This window comes from Myxine glutinosa, chromosome 14 (assembly GCF_964187855.1).
Source record: "Myxine glutinosa chromosome 14, kmMyxGlut1.1, whole genome shotgun sequence".
In the NCBI taxonomy this organism is placed as follows: domain Eukaryota; kingdom Metazoa; phylum Chordata; class Myxini; order Myxiniformes; family Myxinidae; genus Myxine; species Myxine glutinosa.
Window position 1 is genome coordinate 81,914,595 of NC_136274.1, and position 17,520 is coordinate 81,932,114.

The 17,520-nt window shown below is 43.4% G+C and overlaps 1 protein-coding gene across 10 annotated transcripts in view; it reads right to left on the minus strand.

The window, feature by feature from the left end:
• The window catches only part of LOC137439963 (dystrophin), a 1,283,433-nt gene that overhangs the window by 882,643 nt on the left and 383,270 nt on the right, over window positions 1-17,520 (minus strand). For all 10 annotated transcript variants that reach the window (XM_078768445.1, XM_078768443.1, XM_078768444.1 and 7 more), the window contains 6 exons: window positions 16,767-16,966; window positions 8,612-8,735; window positions 8,324-8,411; window positions 7,275-7,504; window positions 6,899-7,079; window positions 5,244-5,389 (listed from right to left, as the gene is read on the minus strand). In XM_078768445.1, coding sequence (XP_078624571.1) covers window positions 5,244-5,389; window positions 6,899-7,079; window positions 7,275-7,504; window positions 8,324-8,411; window positions 8,612-8,735; window positions 16,767-16,966 — 969 coding nt within the window. The remainder of the gene's footprint in view (window positions 1-5,243; window positions 5,390-6,898; window positions 7,080-7,274; window positions 7,505-8,323; window positions 8,412-8,611; window positions 8,736-16,766; window positions 16,967-17,520) is intronic.

Here is a 17,520-nt window from a genome sequence, read left to right on the forward strand (position 1 = left end):
GAGTAATCCGGTGGAAGAGACTGTTGCCTGTGGGACCCCCCTCTGAACCTGTATGGGACTCCATGTATAGCAAGCTCGTAAGTAAAAGATCTGGTGATCTCCAATGGAGACTGATCCACTGGATAGTCCCCTCAAATAAGTTAATCAACCATTTCTCTCCGACATCCACAATCCACATGTTGCCCGTTCTGCATATGTATGGAGGACGTGTTCCACGCCTTCGTTAATTGTGTGAGATTGGTTCATTTGTTTCGGTGGTTTAATCTTGTGGCACACAGAATGAATGTTGTTTTCTCGTTGCGTTCTTTTATTTTCGGCTTTAATGCCAAGTCAAGCAAGGAAAACAGGTTAATGAGGTTTCTTGTCGTAACAGCCAAGCTGGCAATATATTTCTCAAGAAGGGAGAAATTGAACGGTAAACCTGTCGGGGAATGCAATGTTATGTTGTTTTTCAATGCCCTCGTGTCAGCAAGACTTAAACTAGAGTTTTGTTTCTATAAGGATGCAAACAATCTTGATGAATTCACCAATACTTGGTGTCATGAAGGGTTGTGTGAGGTTCCTGAGAACCAACTGTTAATATTTTTGGAGTTTTTGTAGTTTGTCCAAAGTTAATGGTTTATTTTGGCAATCTGTGTGGCGTGATACTTCTGGAACCTTTTCGTTTCATTGCTTTTCATGTATTTATGTTTGGTGTAACTATATTTAAAAAAATTGTATTATTTTGATAATAAAAGGACTTCAAAAGTCTGTCTCTCTCTGTCTCTCTCTGTCTCTCTCTGTCTCTCTCTGTCTCTCTCTGTCTCTCTCTGTCTCTCTCTGTCTCTCTCTGTCTGTCTCTCTCTCTGTCTGTCTGTCTCTCTCTCTGTCTGTCTCTCTCTGTCTGTCTGTCTGTCTCTGTCTCTCTGTGTCTCTCTCTGTCTTTCTCTGTCTTTCTCTCTCTCTCTCCCTTCCTGGTTGTTTATTCCTTTGCAAGTTATGACCAACTGTTGCCCCGTTACTCCACTGTAAATTTTACCTTGCTCTTCCTTGAGCCTCGCTCTTGCAGAGAGACAAAAAAAATGTAGAACCCTGTAGTAAAAAGCTTTATCTGTTGAGAGAATGCATATTGGACTATGATTTGTTTACATTGTTGACGATCTTTGAGGAGCTGGAACACAAAATGGATCATGATGTAACAGAACGAAAAGAACAATGACAATGGCAGCCACTATGCAGGTCCCTTAGTGTTGTTATTTCCATAGTGTAAGGCCAGAATAGCTCCTTCCCCTTGTGTAGTGGGTTAGAGTGTAATAAAATGCATTGGTGAAGGGTAGAGGCTTTTCCCCTGTTTTTCCAACGGGGTAATTGTTTCATGTGTGCACAGCGAATCTCATGACGTATGCGCAGTTCTTGTTTTAATCTAGAAGGTTTGTGGGCCGTGATTGGTTCACACAGCGCGTCTCGTGATGTATGCTCGATTCTTGTTTTAATCTGGAAGGCTCGTGGGCCGTGAGTAGTTCCTGCAGCGCGTCTCGTGATGTATGCGCGATTCTTGTTTTAATCTGGAAGGTTCTTGGGCCGTGAGAGGTTCACACAGCGCGTCTCGTGATGCATGCGCGATTCTTGTTTTAATCTAAAACGTTTGTGGGCCGTGAGTGGTTCCTGCAGCGCGTCTCGTGATGTATGTGCAGTTCTTGTTTTAATCTGGAAGGTTCATGGGCCGTGAGTGGTTCACACAGCGAGTTTAGTGATGTATGCGCGATTCTTGTTTTACTCTGGAAGGTTCGTGGGCCATGAGTGGTTCCGGCAGCACATCTCATGCTCAGCGCGTGCTCATGATGTATGCGCGATTCTTGTTTTAATCTGTAAGTTTTGTGGGCCGTGAGTGGTTCCTGCAGCGTGTCTCGTGATGTATGCGCGATTCTTGTTTTACTCTGGAAGGTTCGTGGGCCATGAGTGGTCCCTGCAGCGCGTCTCGTGATGTATGCGCGATTCTTGTTTTAATCTGGAAGGTTTGTGGGCCGTGAGTGGGTCCTGCAGCACGTCTCGTGATGTATGTGCAGTTCTTGTTTTAATCTGGAAGGTTCGTGGGCCGTCAGTGGGTCCTGCAGCACGTCTCGTGATGTATGTGCAGTTCTTGTTTTAATCTGGAAGGTTCGTGGGCCGTGAGTGGTTCACACAGCGAGTCTCATGACGTATGCGCAATTCTTGTTTTAATCTGGAAGGTTTGTGGGCCATGAGTGGTCCCTGCAGCGCGTCTCGTGATGTATGCGCGATTCTTGTTTTAATCTGGAAGGTTTGTGGGCCGTGAGTGGGTCCTGCAGCACGTCTCGTGATGTATGTGCAGTTCTTGTTTTAATCTGGAAGGTTCGTGGGCCGTCAGTGGGTCCTGCAGCACGTCTCGTGATGTATGTGCAGTTCTTGTTTTAATCTGGAAGGTTCGTGGGCCGTGAGTGGTACACACAGCGAGTCTCATGATGGATGCGCGGTTCTTGTTTTAATCTGGAAGGTTCGTGGGCCGTGAGTGGTTCCTGCAGCGCATCTCATGACGTATGTGCAGTTCTTGTTTTAATCTGGAAGGTTCGTGGGCCGTCAGTGGAACACACAGCGAGTCTCATGATGGATGCGCAATTCTTGTTTTAATCTGGAAGGTTCGTGGGCCATGAGTGGGTCCTGCAGCACGTCTCGTGATGTATGTGCAGTTCTTGTTTTAATCTGGAAGGTTTGTGGGCCGTCAGTGGGTCCTGCAGCACATCTCGTGATGTATGTGCAGCTCTTGTTTTAATATGGAAGGTTCATGGGCCATGAGTGGTACACACAGCGAGTCTCATGATGGATGCGCGATTCTAGTTTTAATCTGGAAGGTTCGTGGGTCGTGAGTGGTTCCCGCATTGCGCCAAAAGCTCATTTGAATGGCGCGCTAAAACCAAACCGTCACTCTCTGTATTTCCCCATATCTTTCCTTTATACACGACACATAAGTACATCACAATGACTGTTTATTAATACAGATTTTAAGTTACACTTTCCTACACACACGTTAAATTCCAATTCATGAAGCCATGATACACGCTGTTCCTTGCTCTCCGACACGCCAAGCCTCATGACCTACACTCCACAACCTCACCTTGACTACCCACCACGTACCTCATCATTACTTCCTTCATCACCTCCATCACCTCACGCCCATCACTGGTGCCACCGGCTTGAGAGTGCGAGAAGTACGCGTGGCAGCTGGAGCTCTACAAACCTCATTAAACACCACAGAATAAACAGATGTTTGATGTCTTGTGGATAATAAATCGCTCTGTCCGTCGTCTCCATGAACAGTTACGAGCCCTCAGTGTTCACCCCGCTCCCGTAATGTACCACAAGATGAGCACCACGTTAATCCTGGAGAGCTCCATACCGTGCCATGGTTTTGAGTCCAAATCGGTCTGGCGTGGGCGGAGCTAAACGGTGGTGCACCAATCGGCAGCCGTATTTTCACCAAGAGCTCATTTTGATCTGATTATTGGCCCCGCCTCCGCCAATGCATTACAAAAGAGCCGTAGGGGAGCGGCTGAGCATTCTGGTTCTGGCTTTGGTCTTGTGGTGGCTCTAGTTTGGGTTCATCGCTTGTGACAGGATGCTCAAGAGGTGGTGCTCGTGTTGGCGGGGTGAGCTGGGGGTCGTGGCACTCGGGTGGACTGAGTGAGCAGACCATAGGGCCGAAGCCAAGCCACACTGCATATACTGTATATACAGTACACACTATGTATATACACTGTGTATATACAGTGTGTATATACAGTATATACATATACTGTATATAGTATATATATATATATATACTGTATATATATCCTTTGGTTCTCACACAGTTGGCTAATATCTTACACTTCTTTTCTCAGTTTTCGTAGTATAAAGTTCATTCTGGCTGAACTCAAAAGAGCTTAACAAAGAGGTGCCACCAACTGTTCTTTTCAGAGCAACTGCCCACCTCCAACCAGAGCGGAGCGACCACCATCCGATGACGCATTTTTACCCCGTCTTTCCTGCACCTATAATGCTTACACGCACCACACCTCATATTATCTCCAACACGCCCCTTTAGACACCACAAACTCCTCCCACCTTTACCTTTCCCTTCAGCGTTGGGTTCAGGTAGCATGCATGATTGCTCCCACCCGGTAAGTGAGAGGTCGTTATCCCCACACTGTCTGTCTTTATGATATTTTCATACCTCCCGTGAATGTCTGACAAGCGGTTGGAAAGTCACATGGCACAGGTAAACTGTAAGTTAGCCGGAGAACCTTGTAAACCTGCCTCGCTTCCCCCCCCCCCCACCCCCCCACCCCTCCCTAACTGCCCTCCCCCATCCGCGTAGTACACCGAGAACCTTAACAATACTAACAGCAATGTTGAGGGACAAAATGGAGGGAGACTTGGAGAAATAATGGATGTGGAGATGAGTTGGGGCAAAGAGGGAGGGAACACAGGGTTTGAACAAGATGGGTGGGGTGAGGGGGATGAAGGTTACTGACATGAAGCGGTTTGACAATGTCAATGTACAAGAATGTGAGTTAATGGTCGTGTGCAGACAAAGTCTAGTGATTCCCAGTTCAGATACATGAACGATGAAGACAGACACCATGGGAGGGTGAAATTAATGGTAGTTGAAGGCACGTGGGTCGTGGGTTATGGGTTGGGGGTGAGGGGAAGGCATTAGACCAAGTGTATGTGAGTTAGACAAGTTTGGGAAGGAAATCTGTGATGAAGAAGAGGAAGAAGAACATATGATTTGTTCCTGACTCAGAAATAAGGCAAGTCAAGCATCTTAAAATGTGATAACGCTGTTAAAGTAAGCAGCAAATTAATTAAATAATGAATCTCGGTTCAATTTGGAGGTATTGAGAAAGGAAGAGTTAAAGAATGAATGAACGAAGGAAATAACAGGCAGAATGAGTTTGTGATTTTATGGAGTGCAACAACCAACAACAAAGGAATGAAATAATAATAGAAAGAAACGATGGATCTGGTCCGCAAAACTTCGCTTTGATGAACTTTGATGGAGTGGCACTGCACAAGCCAACGTCCAATGTGATAGGACCCGGAACCGGAAGTTCATTCAATCACATATCTAGTTGATATTCAATCACAACTCATCACTAGGCCGATTCAATTACATATCGAGTTCATGGTAATCACGTAAAGGACATAAATCCCCACATCCATGCCTCTGATGGCAAGGCACTCTTCACACGTACTACTTCAATCACCTGCACGTCTTCTTTCCTCCTCTCCATCACTTCTGGGTCATCCAGCTGCTTTGGCATTGCTCGCAACCTGCTTTCGACCTCCTCAAGAAAGGCCTTCAAGCCGGCCACCTTCTCATTGTATCCTGGAGGTGGCAAGCTTCCTAGGACTGCAACACATGGACCGATCGCTGTTAAATTATCCCACCGACAGCATTTCAGAAAAAATGCACACTTTTGGTAACATTCTTACAATCCGTGTTCCACAGAAGCAACATGGATGCCATCAAAAAAATTAATAGGAGATAAACTATTTCAGCATCAATTTATTATCAATCTTGTTGTGAACACAAAAGCACGAATGGCATCCATCTGTAAAATAATGGTTTACTCAAAAAGAGGCCACTTACCAACTGCCTCATGATATTCTTCGACAAGCTTTTGATTGCTCTCCATAAAATCATCCATGCACATTCAATACACCACCTGCTAATTCAACTCGCCTTGGCTCCTGTACTGCTGGACATTTTTCAGGGGCTTAAAAGTTTAAAATATATATATTTATATGTAACTATTGCTTCAAGCCAAGAGCATTTGAACAGCACCTCCTGGTAATATCAAAGGTGCCCCCACCCCCACCATTCTCCTGACACAGCACCTCCTGGTAATATCAAAGGTACCCCCACCCCCACCATTCTCCGGACACAGCACCTCCTGGTAATATCAAAGGTGCCCCCACCCCCACCATTCTCCTGGTCATATAAAAGGTGCCCCCACCCCCACCATTCTCCTGACACAGCACCTCCTGGTCATATCAAAGGTGCCCCCACCCCCACCATTCTCCTGACACAGCACCTCCTGGTCATATCAAAGGTGCCCCCACCCCCACCATTCTCCTGACACAGCACCTCCTGGTCATATCAAAGGAGCCCCCACCCCCACCATTCTCCTGACACAGCACCTCCTGGTCATATCAAAGGAGCCCCCACCCCCACCATTCTCCTGACACAGCACCTCCTGGTAATATCAAAGGTGCCCCCACCCCCACCATTCTCCTGACACAGCACCTCCTGGTCATATAAAAGGTGCCCCCACCCCCACCATTCTCCTGACACAGCACCTCCTGGTCATATCAAAGGTGCCCCCACCCCCACCATTCTCCTGACACAGCACCTCCTGGTCATATCAAAGGTGCCCCCACCCCCACCATTCTCCTGACACAGCACCTCCTGGTCATATCAAAGGAGCCCCCACCCCCACCATTCTCCTGACACAGCACCTCCTGGTCATATCAAAGGTGCCCCCACCCCCACCATTCTCCTGACACAGCACCTCCTGGTCATATCAAAGGTGCCCCCACCCCCACCATTCTCCTGACACAGCACCTCCTGGTCATATCAAAGGTGCCCCTACCCCCACCATTCTCCTGGCACAGCACCTCCTGGTAATATAAAAGGTGCCCCACCCCCACCATTCTCCTGAAACAGCACCTCCTGGTCATATAAAAAGGTGCCCCCACCCCCAAAATTCTCCTGACACAGCACCTCCTGGTCATATAAAAGGTGCCCACTCCCCACCACTCTCCTGACATGGAACCTCCTGGTAATATCAAAGGTGCCCACTCCCCACCACTCTCCTGACCCCCATCTTCTCCAAATGAGAAAGTTAGGGACACTGACCTGCCTGCAACTTGCCCAGCCTCCTTTCCAATGCAGAAAGTGTCTTAAAGTGCAACTGGGTGAGCCGCTCAGCATCGCCCCTCAAGGTGCAGAGTGCAGCATTGCGCTCGATCAACTGCTCAGCTTTCGTGGCCAAGCCTTCCAGCTCAGGCTCCATCAAACGTACTTGAGCCACATCCTCCTGAGATGGTGCAAAACCACATACATCAGGAATCGGTCAGCAAAATGTCATAGAACATATTCGATGACCTGCATAATAGATAGACGTCATCTATTGTAAAAGAGGAACGATGATCAAGCCGATATCAACTTGTTCAAAACTACTAGGCAATATTACGGAACTACTGGAACATGCTAAGGTGTTCACAAAGCTCACCCGACACTTCCCCAATTCCCGCTTCACTTTCTCAATATCACCATCTTCATCGCGTCCAGCCTGCACAGAGGGCATGTGGAGCTCATAGCGGGCTACGTCACGGTGGAATTGCAACACCAGACCCTGGACTGACAAGGAGTCCTTGTGGTCGTGAAGGAGTCGTCCGAGTTCCCCCCAGCGCTCCTCCAGCCCTTTCGTTGCTCTCTTCACCTGCTCCGTCGATATCCCATCTGCAAAATGGTATAACATCATCGCATTGAAACTCTCTCGCTGATCCATAAGTAATTCAATAAAAAGTTTCCTGGTGGGATTGAGTGCAAAGATTTGCGCAGAGAAAATGAGGATTTTAGGCAATTCTTTTGGACTTGCTCCAAGGCACGATTGGATGTAATTGGGAAAATTATCTGGGAAAGCTTTATACAAGTTCCAGAGTGCCTGTAGTAAGACAGGTGTTGATGCAATTAGGAAACTTCCCTTGGAAGATTCTCGATTTTCCCTCGGTTTAAACCCAAACAGGCAGGGCAAGGAGCCTTAAGCCTTTCACACCCAGGCCATAACAAGGCCCAGCCGATTTAAATTGCCAATGGCCAGCAGGAAAGTTTCAAAGTCGTCAGCACTTACAGGACTAAACTTTCCTTTTGGAACACATAATCTGTCGAAGTGTTAAGAACACTTTTTTGAGTTTCCTGTCCCAGTTGGAATTCTGACCGCCTGGGGAATTTTGGTGTCCATTCTGTTGCAGGCCATAAGCATCCAAGCATATATTTATATTCAATTAGTTGCTGTACAATTCCAGACAGTGTTTCTCATGGACTGAAGCTCCACCAGCAGCTTCACAACAAGAACAAAGGCGATGACCGAATAACACCGATCAACAATGATGTTGTGACAAACATTTCATGCTTTCCATTCACCAATCTAAATGAGGAAGTGCTGGACGGTATAATGCCCGAGTGCTTTTGCACATTCGCACAAATGAATTTGGTAATTACTTCCAGCTCTTGCCAAATTTACGTGCTCAATGCCATGCACTATTCCCTGGCCCATACCTCTTTCCATCTGCTCCGCCACATTCTGTCCCGTACACATCACGTCCTTAAACTGTTTCTGTTTCTCTGCTCTCTCATTTTCCAAACCCTGATGGAAAAATAAGGAACACTTTGATAAACGTTGGCATTTTGGACATGCTGGTTTACTTTTCATTTGCTTTTCTGTTTGGCTTCTAACAAGGAAGAAAGAATTCATCACTTGGGTATTCAAAGGATGTCACATTCACTGCCCTGCTGTGTCAAAGCAAGTCCTTAAATGCAGCACTGCGGGATTTCTGTTAGGCCTACGTTTAGCTTGTTCTCCAAGCGTTCGACATCCTCGGCCTTGTTGAGCGATGTTGGTTCAATGACTTGCAGTATCCCCTCCGCCTTGCCCAGCCACAACGTTAGCTCGAGTATCTCTGCATCAAACCTGCCAGCACAGACACACACACCTTACTCAATAGCTCAACTTTCTTATGAGGAAACATCAACAGGACTATTTTGATAAAAGGCAAAGTTTTTTCTGTAGTTTGATTAATTTCAAGTGAATACAATAATAACAAAAAACAGCAATCGGAGATTGCAGACCCTCGACAGGATGTTTTCAGTGGTTTTTTAAAAGGTTTTGTGTTAAAACAAATATGGCGCCCAAACCACGTGACCTATGACGTCATAATTATCATTAAAAAATTACACAGGTGGAGTTGTACCTATGGTGAAAATTTCCTGTCAATCGGACCAACGGTTGCAGAGAAAATCATATTTATTCTGTGCGGACAAACAAACAAGAAGACGTCATGCGGAGCACGATACTTGCAAAATCCACTCCCACCCCTAAGAAAAAAAAATTCCATTGATACAGCAAATTGTCCATTTCATCAAGATTAAAATTGACAATATTGATCAAAGATAGGGTCAACAGGAAGAAAAGTGACGATTTTTCAGATGAAAAATGATTTTGTAAGGTTGATCTTGAGTTGACCTTTGACCTTTTGATCTCAAAAATAGTTAGTTTCCCTATTTAGTGACTCAATGTGCAAATGCTGTTCAATTTTCAAGTCAATCGGATGAAAATTGAGGATTTTAGAAATTAGGCCTACGTTGACCTTTTGGCCTATGTTGATCTCAAAAATACTTGGTAGTTGAATTCAGTGACCAGATATGCAAGTCCTCTTCAAATTTCAAGTCAATCAGATGAAAATTGAGGATTTTAGAAATTCGGCCTATGTTGACCTTTTGGCCTATGTTGACCTCAAATATACTGGCTGGTTGAATTCAGTGACCAGATATGTAAGTCCTCTGGAAATTTCAAATCAATCGGATGAAAATTGAGGATTTTAGAAATTTGGCAAAGTTGGTGACCTTTGGCCTATGTTGACCTTTTGACCTTTTGACCCCAAAAACAATATCCTTCTCAATTAGGACAACCTATACAGCTTGGTGAAGTTTCGTGACGATCGGTTTAGAATTGTGACCTGTAGGCCGGTGACAAACAAACAGACAAACAGACAAACAGACAGACAGACAGACAGAACCACAAACGCAACCGACCAATATACTTGAAAAATCTTTGATTTTGCAAGTAACAAACAGACAAACAGACAGACAGACAAACAGACTAAAATGCAATACCCTCTCCTCGGGCGAGGGTAACAAGTAGAGCAACATTCAAAGTATACCACCCTTTGGCCAGATAAATAAATAACACATCCTCCAGCATGCGACATGGCCGGGGTACCTTCGGGAGCCCAGCTATGCCCAGCTATGCTGCACAGTATTGGGAGGGAGAAGTGCACAATAATCGATTGATAAATTGCGCAATTAAAATAAATAAATAATAATCGTAAAATAATTAATTTATTAATCAATTGGCTAATCGCATAGCCAAACCACCACCGTTTCATCCGAATCTAACTTTTAGAAAATTAATCAAGTAATTAATCGCAAAAATTAATTAATCAATCGATTAATTAATGAATTGATCAATACATCAAAAATACCCTTTATAGCCAAATCACTTTGTCATTGTCGTGTCCAAATATCAGCTTCTGAGCTCAAAACACGCCAAAGATATTGCCCAGACGAGAAAGTTAATAAAAAAAGTACTTTATAAATCGATAACAATTAAGTAATTAATCAAAATCAAAAAATATAAAATATCGTTTCTGCCAAAGCACTTGTTTACTATTGTGCCAAATTTTCAGCTTCCGAGCTCAAAGGACGGCTGAGATATCTGAGTGAAAACTGAGTAGTCATCACCGGGCCCCCTTCGGCGCGCGTCATCGCCGGGCCCCCTTCGGCGCGCGTCATCGCCGGGCCCCCTTCGGCGCCCGTCCCCCTTCGGCGCGCGTCATCGACGGGCCCCCTTCGGCGCACGTCATCGCCGGGCCCCCTTCGGCGCGCGGCGATGACGTCATGCAGCGCCTGGAGATGGAATATGGAGGAATGGGGTGCAATAATAATAACAACAATAAACGTGTGTGATATCCATGTTGTAAATGTAGACGATGTGCATCGCCTTTATTACACATGCCTAACAGAAATAAGAAGACTTCATTAAGCGTGAAATGCCCGTTGAACAAGCAGGTTTCAGAAGAGGAAGAGGGACTGCAGATTAAATCGCAAATCTGAGGTGGATCATGAAAAATCAAAGGAATATCAAAGGAAGGTGCATCTCAGTTTTATAGATTAGCGCAAACTCTTTAAATGTGTTGATCATTCATTGATGTGGATTATGCAGAGAAATCGGGATGTCGGAACACCTGATATGTCTGATAATAATAAACCTGCAGTAAACAAAACAATAATTTTTTTGAACCGTTGAATAATTGTTTGGAATTGGAAAAAGGGTTCGACAGTGGAACATTCTCTCCCGCTACTTGCCATCTCCGCCACCAAAGGTTGAACAGAGGTTATGTTTTCACTCCTGTCTGTCTGTGTTTGTTAATTGGGCAAATGTTTTTTTTTGCAAGTATGTTGCTCACTTCGGTTTGTGTGTTTGTCTCTCTGCTCACTTATACTTGCCTACAGGACACAATTTTACACCGATCTTAACGAAACTTTACCAAATAGTAGAGTTCGTGGTCCGACAAAATCCTATATGTTTTTGGGGTCAAAAGGTCAACATAGGCCAAAGGTCAACCACATTTTACAAATTTCTAAAATCCTCAATTTTCATCCGATTGATTTGAAATTTGAATAGGATATACATATCGGCAAACTGAATTCAACCACCAAATATTTTTGAGATCAGCATAGGCCAAAAGGTCAACATAGGCCAAAGGTCAACAACCATTTCAATTTTCTAAAATGCTCAATTTTCATCCGATTCACTTGAAATTTGAATGGGATTTACATATCGGCGAACTGAATTCAACCACCATCTATTTTTGAGATCAACATAGGTCATAAGGTCAACATAGGCCTAAGGTCAACCACTTTTTTCAAATTTCTAGAATCCTCAATTTTCATCCGATTGACTTGAAATTTGAATAGGATTTACATAATGGCTAATTGAATTTGAATAGGATTTGAATAGGATTTACATAATGGCTAATAATCAACCACCAACTATTTTTGAGATCACCATAGGCCAAAAGAGCAACATAGGCCAACGGTCAACAACAATTTCAAATTTCTTAAATCCTCAATTTTCATACGATTCACTTGAAATTTGAATGGGATATACACATCAATGAACTGAATTCAACCACCGACTATATTTGAGATCAGCGTAGGCCAAAAGGTCAACATAGGCCAAAGGGCAACAACAATTTCGAATTTCTAAAATCTCCAATTTTCATCCGATTCACTTGAAATTTGAATTGGATTTTCATGTCAGCTAACTGAATTCAACCACCAATTATATAAGAAGTCAAAAGGATGCTCTACTGAGTGCCATTCTGCTTTGTTCTCTTTTGCCAAGTGTCACTCTGAGTGATTTTTCATATTGTATGTTTGTTTGTTTGTCTGTCCGCTCACTTTAGTGGGGCGGCTTAGCCCAAATATTCAAAAGAATTGTGCATTTTGTGATACAAGCACCAAATTTGGCACAAATGTACATTAATATGTTGCGAACATTTTCAGATATTGGGCCACTTGAAATTCCGTAATTTTTTTTTTCAAATTTTTTCAAATTTCGTAATTTCAAATTTTTCGGGTGACACCGTCACAATTTCGGTCTTCGAGGCCGGCCGATAGGCAAAGTGTGACCGGAAGGGACGAGGTTCTCCTGACCACATCTGGGAAGCGAGAGGCGTTCCATTAGTGGACGCGCCCCTCACGCCCGACTTTTGGGCGGCCCCGGCAGGCCGTTTGTTTTGACGTTCCGTGACAGGCCCCGCACCCCCACCTCCGGGCCGACCAGAAGCTTGTGCTGAGTACATGATACCTGAACAACTCAGTGAGGCAGAACACAGCAGTGCACACCAGGGTGACCCCTTCAGTGCATAAACCAATTAACCTGTCCACTGCAGGGCATATAGAAATGAAGTTATTTTCTGCATATAATAATAATATAAGTTCAGTTCTATATAACAATTTCTGTTATCACCACTACCACTACAACTACCACTACTACAAGCTTTGTCTGGAATTTTGTGGACTAACAGACAAACAGACATACAGACAAGCTGGGATCAAAACATTACCTCCTTCCACCATTGAGTGTAGAGGTAAACATCATGGAAATTATATCATGCCCTAGATTCAATTCATGCTTACCCGTGTATTTGCTTCACTGGTTCACAAGGTCTTTTGCATACATGTAATTCAGACTCTCGTCTTCATTGCTGACCACACAATGTTCGCAACATATTAATGTACATTTGTGCCAAATTTGGTGCTTGTATCACAAAATGCACAATTCTTTTGAATATTTGGGCTAAGCCGCCCCACTATATCGGCCGGCCTCGAAGACCGAAATTGTGACGGTGTCACCCGAAAAATTTGAAATTACGAAATTTGAAAAAATTTGAAAAAAAAATTACGGAATTTCAAGTGGCCCAATATCTGAAAATGTTCGCAACATATTAATGTACATTTGTGCCAAATTTGGTGCTTGTATCACAAAATGCACAACAGGTTTGCTATGCTGCTACACTACTTATACTTGCCTACAGGTCACAATTTTAAACCGATCTTCACGAAACTTCACCAAATGGTAGAGTTTGTGGTCCGCCAAAATCCTATATATTTTTGAGGTCAGAAGGTCAAAAGGTCAACATAGGCCAAAGGTCAACCACTTTTTTCGAATTTCTAAAATCCTCAATTTTCATCCGATTGACTTGAAATTTGAATACGATATACATATCGGCAAACTGAATTCAACCACCAACTATTTTTGAGATCAGCTTAGGCCAAAGGTCAACAACAATTTCAAATTTCTAAAATCCTGAATTTTCATCCGATTCACTTGAAATTTGAATTGGATTTTCATATCAGCGAACTGAATTCAACCACCAATTATTTGTGAAGTAAAAAGGATGCTCTACTGAGTGCCATTCTGCTTTGTTCTCTTTTGCCAAGTGTCGCTCTATCTTGTATACAAAAAAAATAAAAAAATGAGTGATTTTTCATCAGTCTGTCTGTCTGTTTATCTGTGTCTGTTTATCTGTCTGTCTGTTTATCTGTCTGTCTGTTTATCTGTCTGTCTGTTTATCTGTCTGTCTGTTTATCTGTCTGTCTGTTTATCTGTCTGTCTGTTTATCTGTCTGTCTGTTTTTATACGTCTGTTTGTCTTTATACGTCTGTCTGTTTATCTGTTTATTTGCCTCTGTCTATTTATGTCTATCTGTTTATCTGTCTGTCTGTTTATCTATGTCTCTATCTGTTTATCTGTGTATCTGTCTGTCTGTTTATCTGTGTGTCTGTGTATCTGTGTGTCTGTGTATCTGTCTGCCTGTGTATCTGTCTGTCTGTGTATCTGTCTGTCTGTGTATCTGTCTGTGTATCTGTCTGTCTGTGTATGTCTGTCTGTGTATCTGTCTGTTTATCTGTCTGTCTGTGTATCTGTCTGTCTGTGTATCTGTCTGTTTATCTTTCTGTCTGTTTATCTGTCTGTCTGTTTATCTGTCTGTTTTTCTGTCTGTCTGTCTATCTGTTTGTCTGTCTGTCGGTCTGTCTGTTTGTCTGTCTGTCGGTCTGTCTGTGTATCTGTTTGTCTGTCTGTCTGTCAGTCTGTCTGTTTATCTGTCTGTCTGCTTGTCTGTCTGTCTGTTTATCTGTCTGTCTGTTTATCTGTCTGTCTGCTTATCTGTCTGTCTGCTTATCTGTTTGTCTGGTTATCTGTGAGCAGAATATCTCAAAAGGTTATGGATGGATTTGGACAAAATTTGGTGGATAGGTTGGAAGGGTGACAAAGGTGAAATTGACAACGGCATTCATCTTCTCAGGAAGTTGAATTCATTTGGTGTTAGCTCACGTGTGATGCGGATGTTGACAAATTCCTTACTGATCAGTGTTTTGTCATTTAATTTGATTTCCTGGTACAGTTATCTTAATGTGCGGAATAAGTCACGATTGAGAAAGGTCATTACACTGGCATTTATAGCTGTAGGTGGGCCTTCGACCAGTCTGGAGTCTCTCTACTTGCGATCATTGAAAAGGAAGGCGGTGCAGGTGTGTACCGATGAAAGTCATTTCTTGAACGGACTTTTTGAAAAACTGCCATCAGGAATGCTTTCATGTAAGGAGGATGAAGAAGAACATTTTCAAAAAGTCATTTGTACCATGTGCAATTCAAATGTTAAATTCAAATTCCTAGACATTTTGCTCTTTAGTCAATCTTCCATATTTTATTTTTATTTTTTATTTTATATCTTTTTTATTTCGTTTTCTTATTCCCTTTGTGTTTTATGTTTTAATGATGGTCAACTTATGGTATCACCAAAGAATAATTTCCCTGAATATGGGACAATAAAGATTTATTATTATTATTAGATTTTGCTGAATATGCGGATCCAGATCCAGATACAAGTATTAAAAAAAAATTAAAGTGATTCTCACAAATCTCAGTTGGATCATAGAAAAAAACAAAGGAATATCAAAAGAAAATATATCTTTGGTACGATTTTAAGTCTTTGGTATGATTCGGCCGGGGTCCGATTTGAACTACCGACCTACCAGACTCAGGAGCAAACCGTCTATTCTAACCATCACACCATCTAGTCCGGTTTGTCTTTGTGTTATTAGCAACAACAAATAACCACATTTGCTGCTTTAATAAATGTGATGAAAAATCTAAATGACGGAAAGTGAGTTATCAAGGAGGGTGGAGCGGCACACAATTAGGAAATTCTGGCAATGAAAACATCAAACCTGTTGCAATTTACAACCAAATAAACACAAAGGAATTGAACAGCACATCCATTTTCAAGATAACGTTTTGGGGAAACAAATGTTTTGAGAGGCTATTAAGAATGACATCGTGCGCTGGAGACATCGACATACTCATCCTACGAAATCCCTTTATTGATTGAAGGCATCTGAAAGATTTCGATCTGATTGATCAAGTGTGTGTTCAAACTACAACTTTTAAAAGTAAGGCAATTAGTGTGAGTTGTGTGTGTGTGCGTCTGTGTGGTGCGTCTGTGTGGTGCGTCCGTGTGGTGCGTCCGTGTGGTGCGTCCGTGTGGTGCGTCCGTGTGGTGCGTCCGTGTGGTGCGTCCGTGTGGTGCGTCCGTGTGGTGCGTCCGTGTGGTGCGTCCGTGTTGTGCGTCCGTGTTGTGCGTCCGTGTTGTGCGTCCGTGTTGTGCGTCCGTGTTGTGCGTCCGTGTTGTGCGTCCGTGTTGTGCGTCCGTGTTGTGCGTCCGTGTTGTGCGTCCGTGTTGTGCGTCCGTGTTGTGCGTCCGTGTTGTGCGTCCGTGTTGTGCGTCCGTGTTGTGCGTCCGTGTTGTGCGTCCGTGTTGTGCGTCCGTGTTGTGCGTCCGTGTTGTGCGTCCGTGTTGTGCGTCCGTGTTGTGCGTCCGTGTTGTGCGTCCGTGTTGTGCGTCCGTGTTGTGCGTCTGTGTTGTGCGTCTGTGTTGTGCGTCTGTGTTGTGCGTCTGTGTTGTGCGTCTGTGTTGTGCGTCTGTGTTGTGCGTCTGTGTTGTGTGTTGTGCGTGTGTGTGTATGTGTGTGTGTGTGTGTGTGTGTGTGTGTGTGTGTGTGTGTGTTCAGGTGCATATGTAAGCACACGCACATGCATACATAAGTTGATCAAAAGTGCAAGTCAGGTTTCCAAGCAGCCCCATCACTCAACTATCATTGGCTGAAATCAGTGCGCACTAGTCATGCATAGCAAGCAGTGATTAATAACGACAGCCATTAAAAAATCATGACATTGTCGAGGCTTATCATTGCAGCATGCTGACCTTTTTTGAAACAGCATTCAGGTTTCACTGTGACAACAGTGCCCTTTGAAAATAAATACCATCAAAATGGTACATCACTCTCAATCAGGATGCACAGAATAGCCTGCTACCTTCGTTTCAGCTGAGGGTCTAGGTGCTGTCGCTTCGTTGGTGGTTCTTGAACATGCTCCTGTCTTCCATGTTTGAGAAGAACCTTTTCTTTGCTGCTGACCATTGTAATTGTCTCCACAACGGTTGTCCCCGTAATTGCGGTCCCTGTGCTCATAGTCTGGGAAACTGAAGGTGGAGATTTGTTGATTGTCTCTGTCAGCTGGAGAAATGAGAATGCGCAAAACAAGATCACGGGCAATCTCTCAGAAGATATGAAAACTAGTACAGATACATTCAAAGTACACCGCCCCCATGCCATATAAATAAATAACATATCCTGCAGCACGCAACATTGCCTGGGCACCTTTGGCGCCCAGCAATGTCGCCACGCAGCACATGGAGACGGATTTGGAAGGGAGAGGTGCACAATAGTTGATTGATTAATTGCACAATTAAAATAAATAAGTAATCATAAAATAGAATTAACTTCTTAATCAATTGGCTAGTGGCATATCTAAAACACCAGCGTTTCATCCAAATCTGTAAATTTTTGAAAATTAATTAAATAATTCATTGATAAAATATAAATAAATAAATAATTGAGTAATTGATTCATCAATTAATTGATCAAACAATAAATCAAAAATTCCATTTATAGCCAAATCACTTGGTTATCCTAAATTAATCAATTGATTAATCAAAAAGTAAAAAATACCGTTTTTGACAAAGTACTTGCTCACTATTGTGACAAAATTTCAGCTTCCTAGCTCAAAG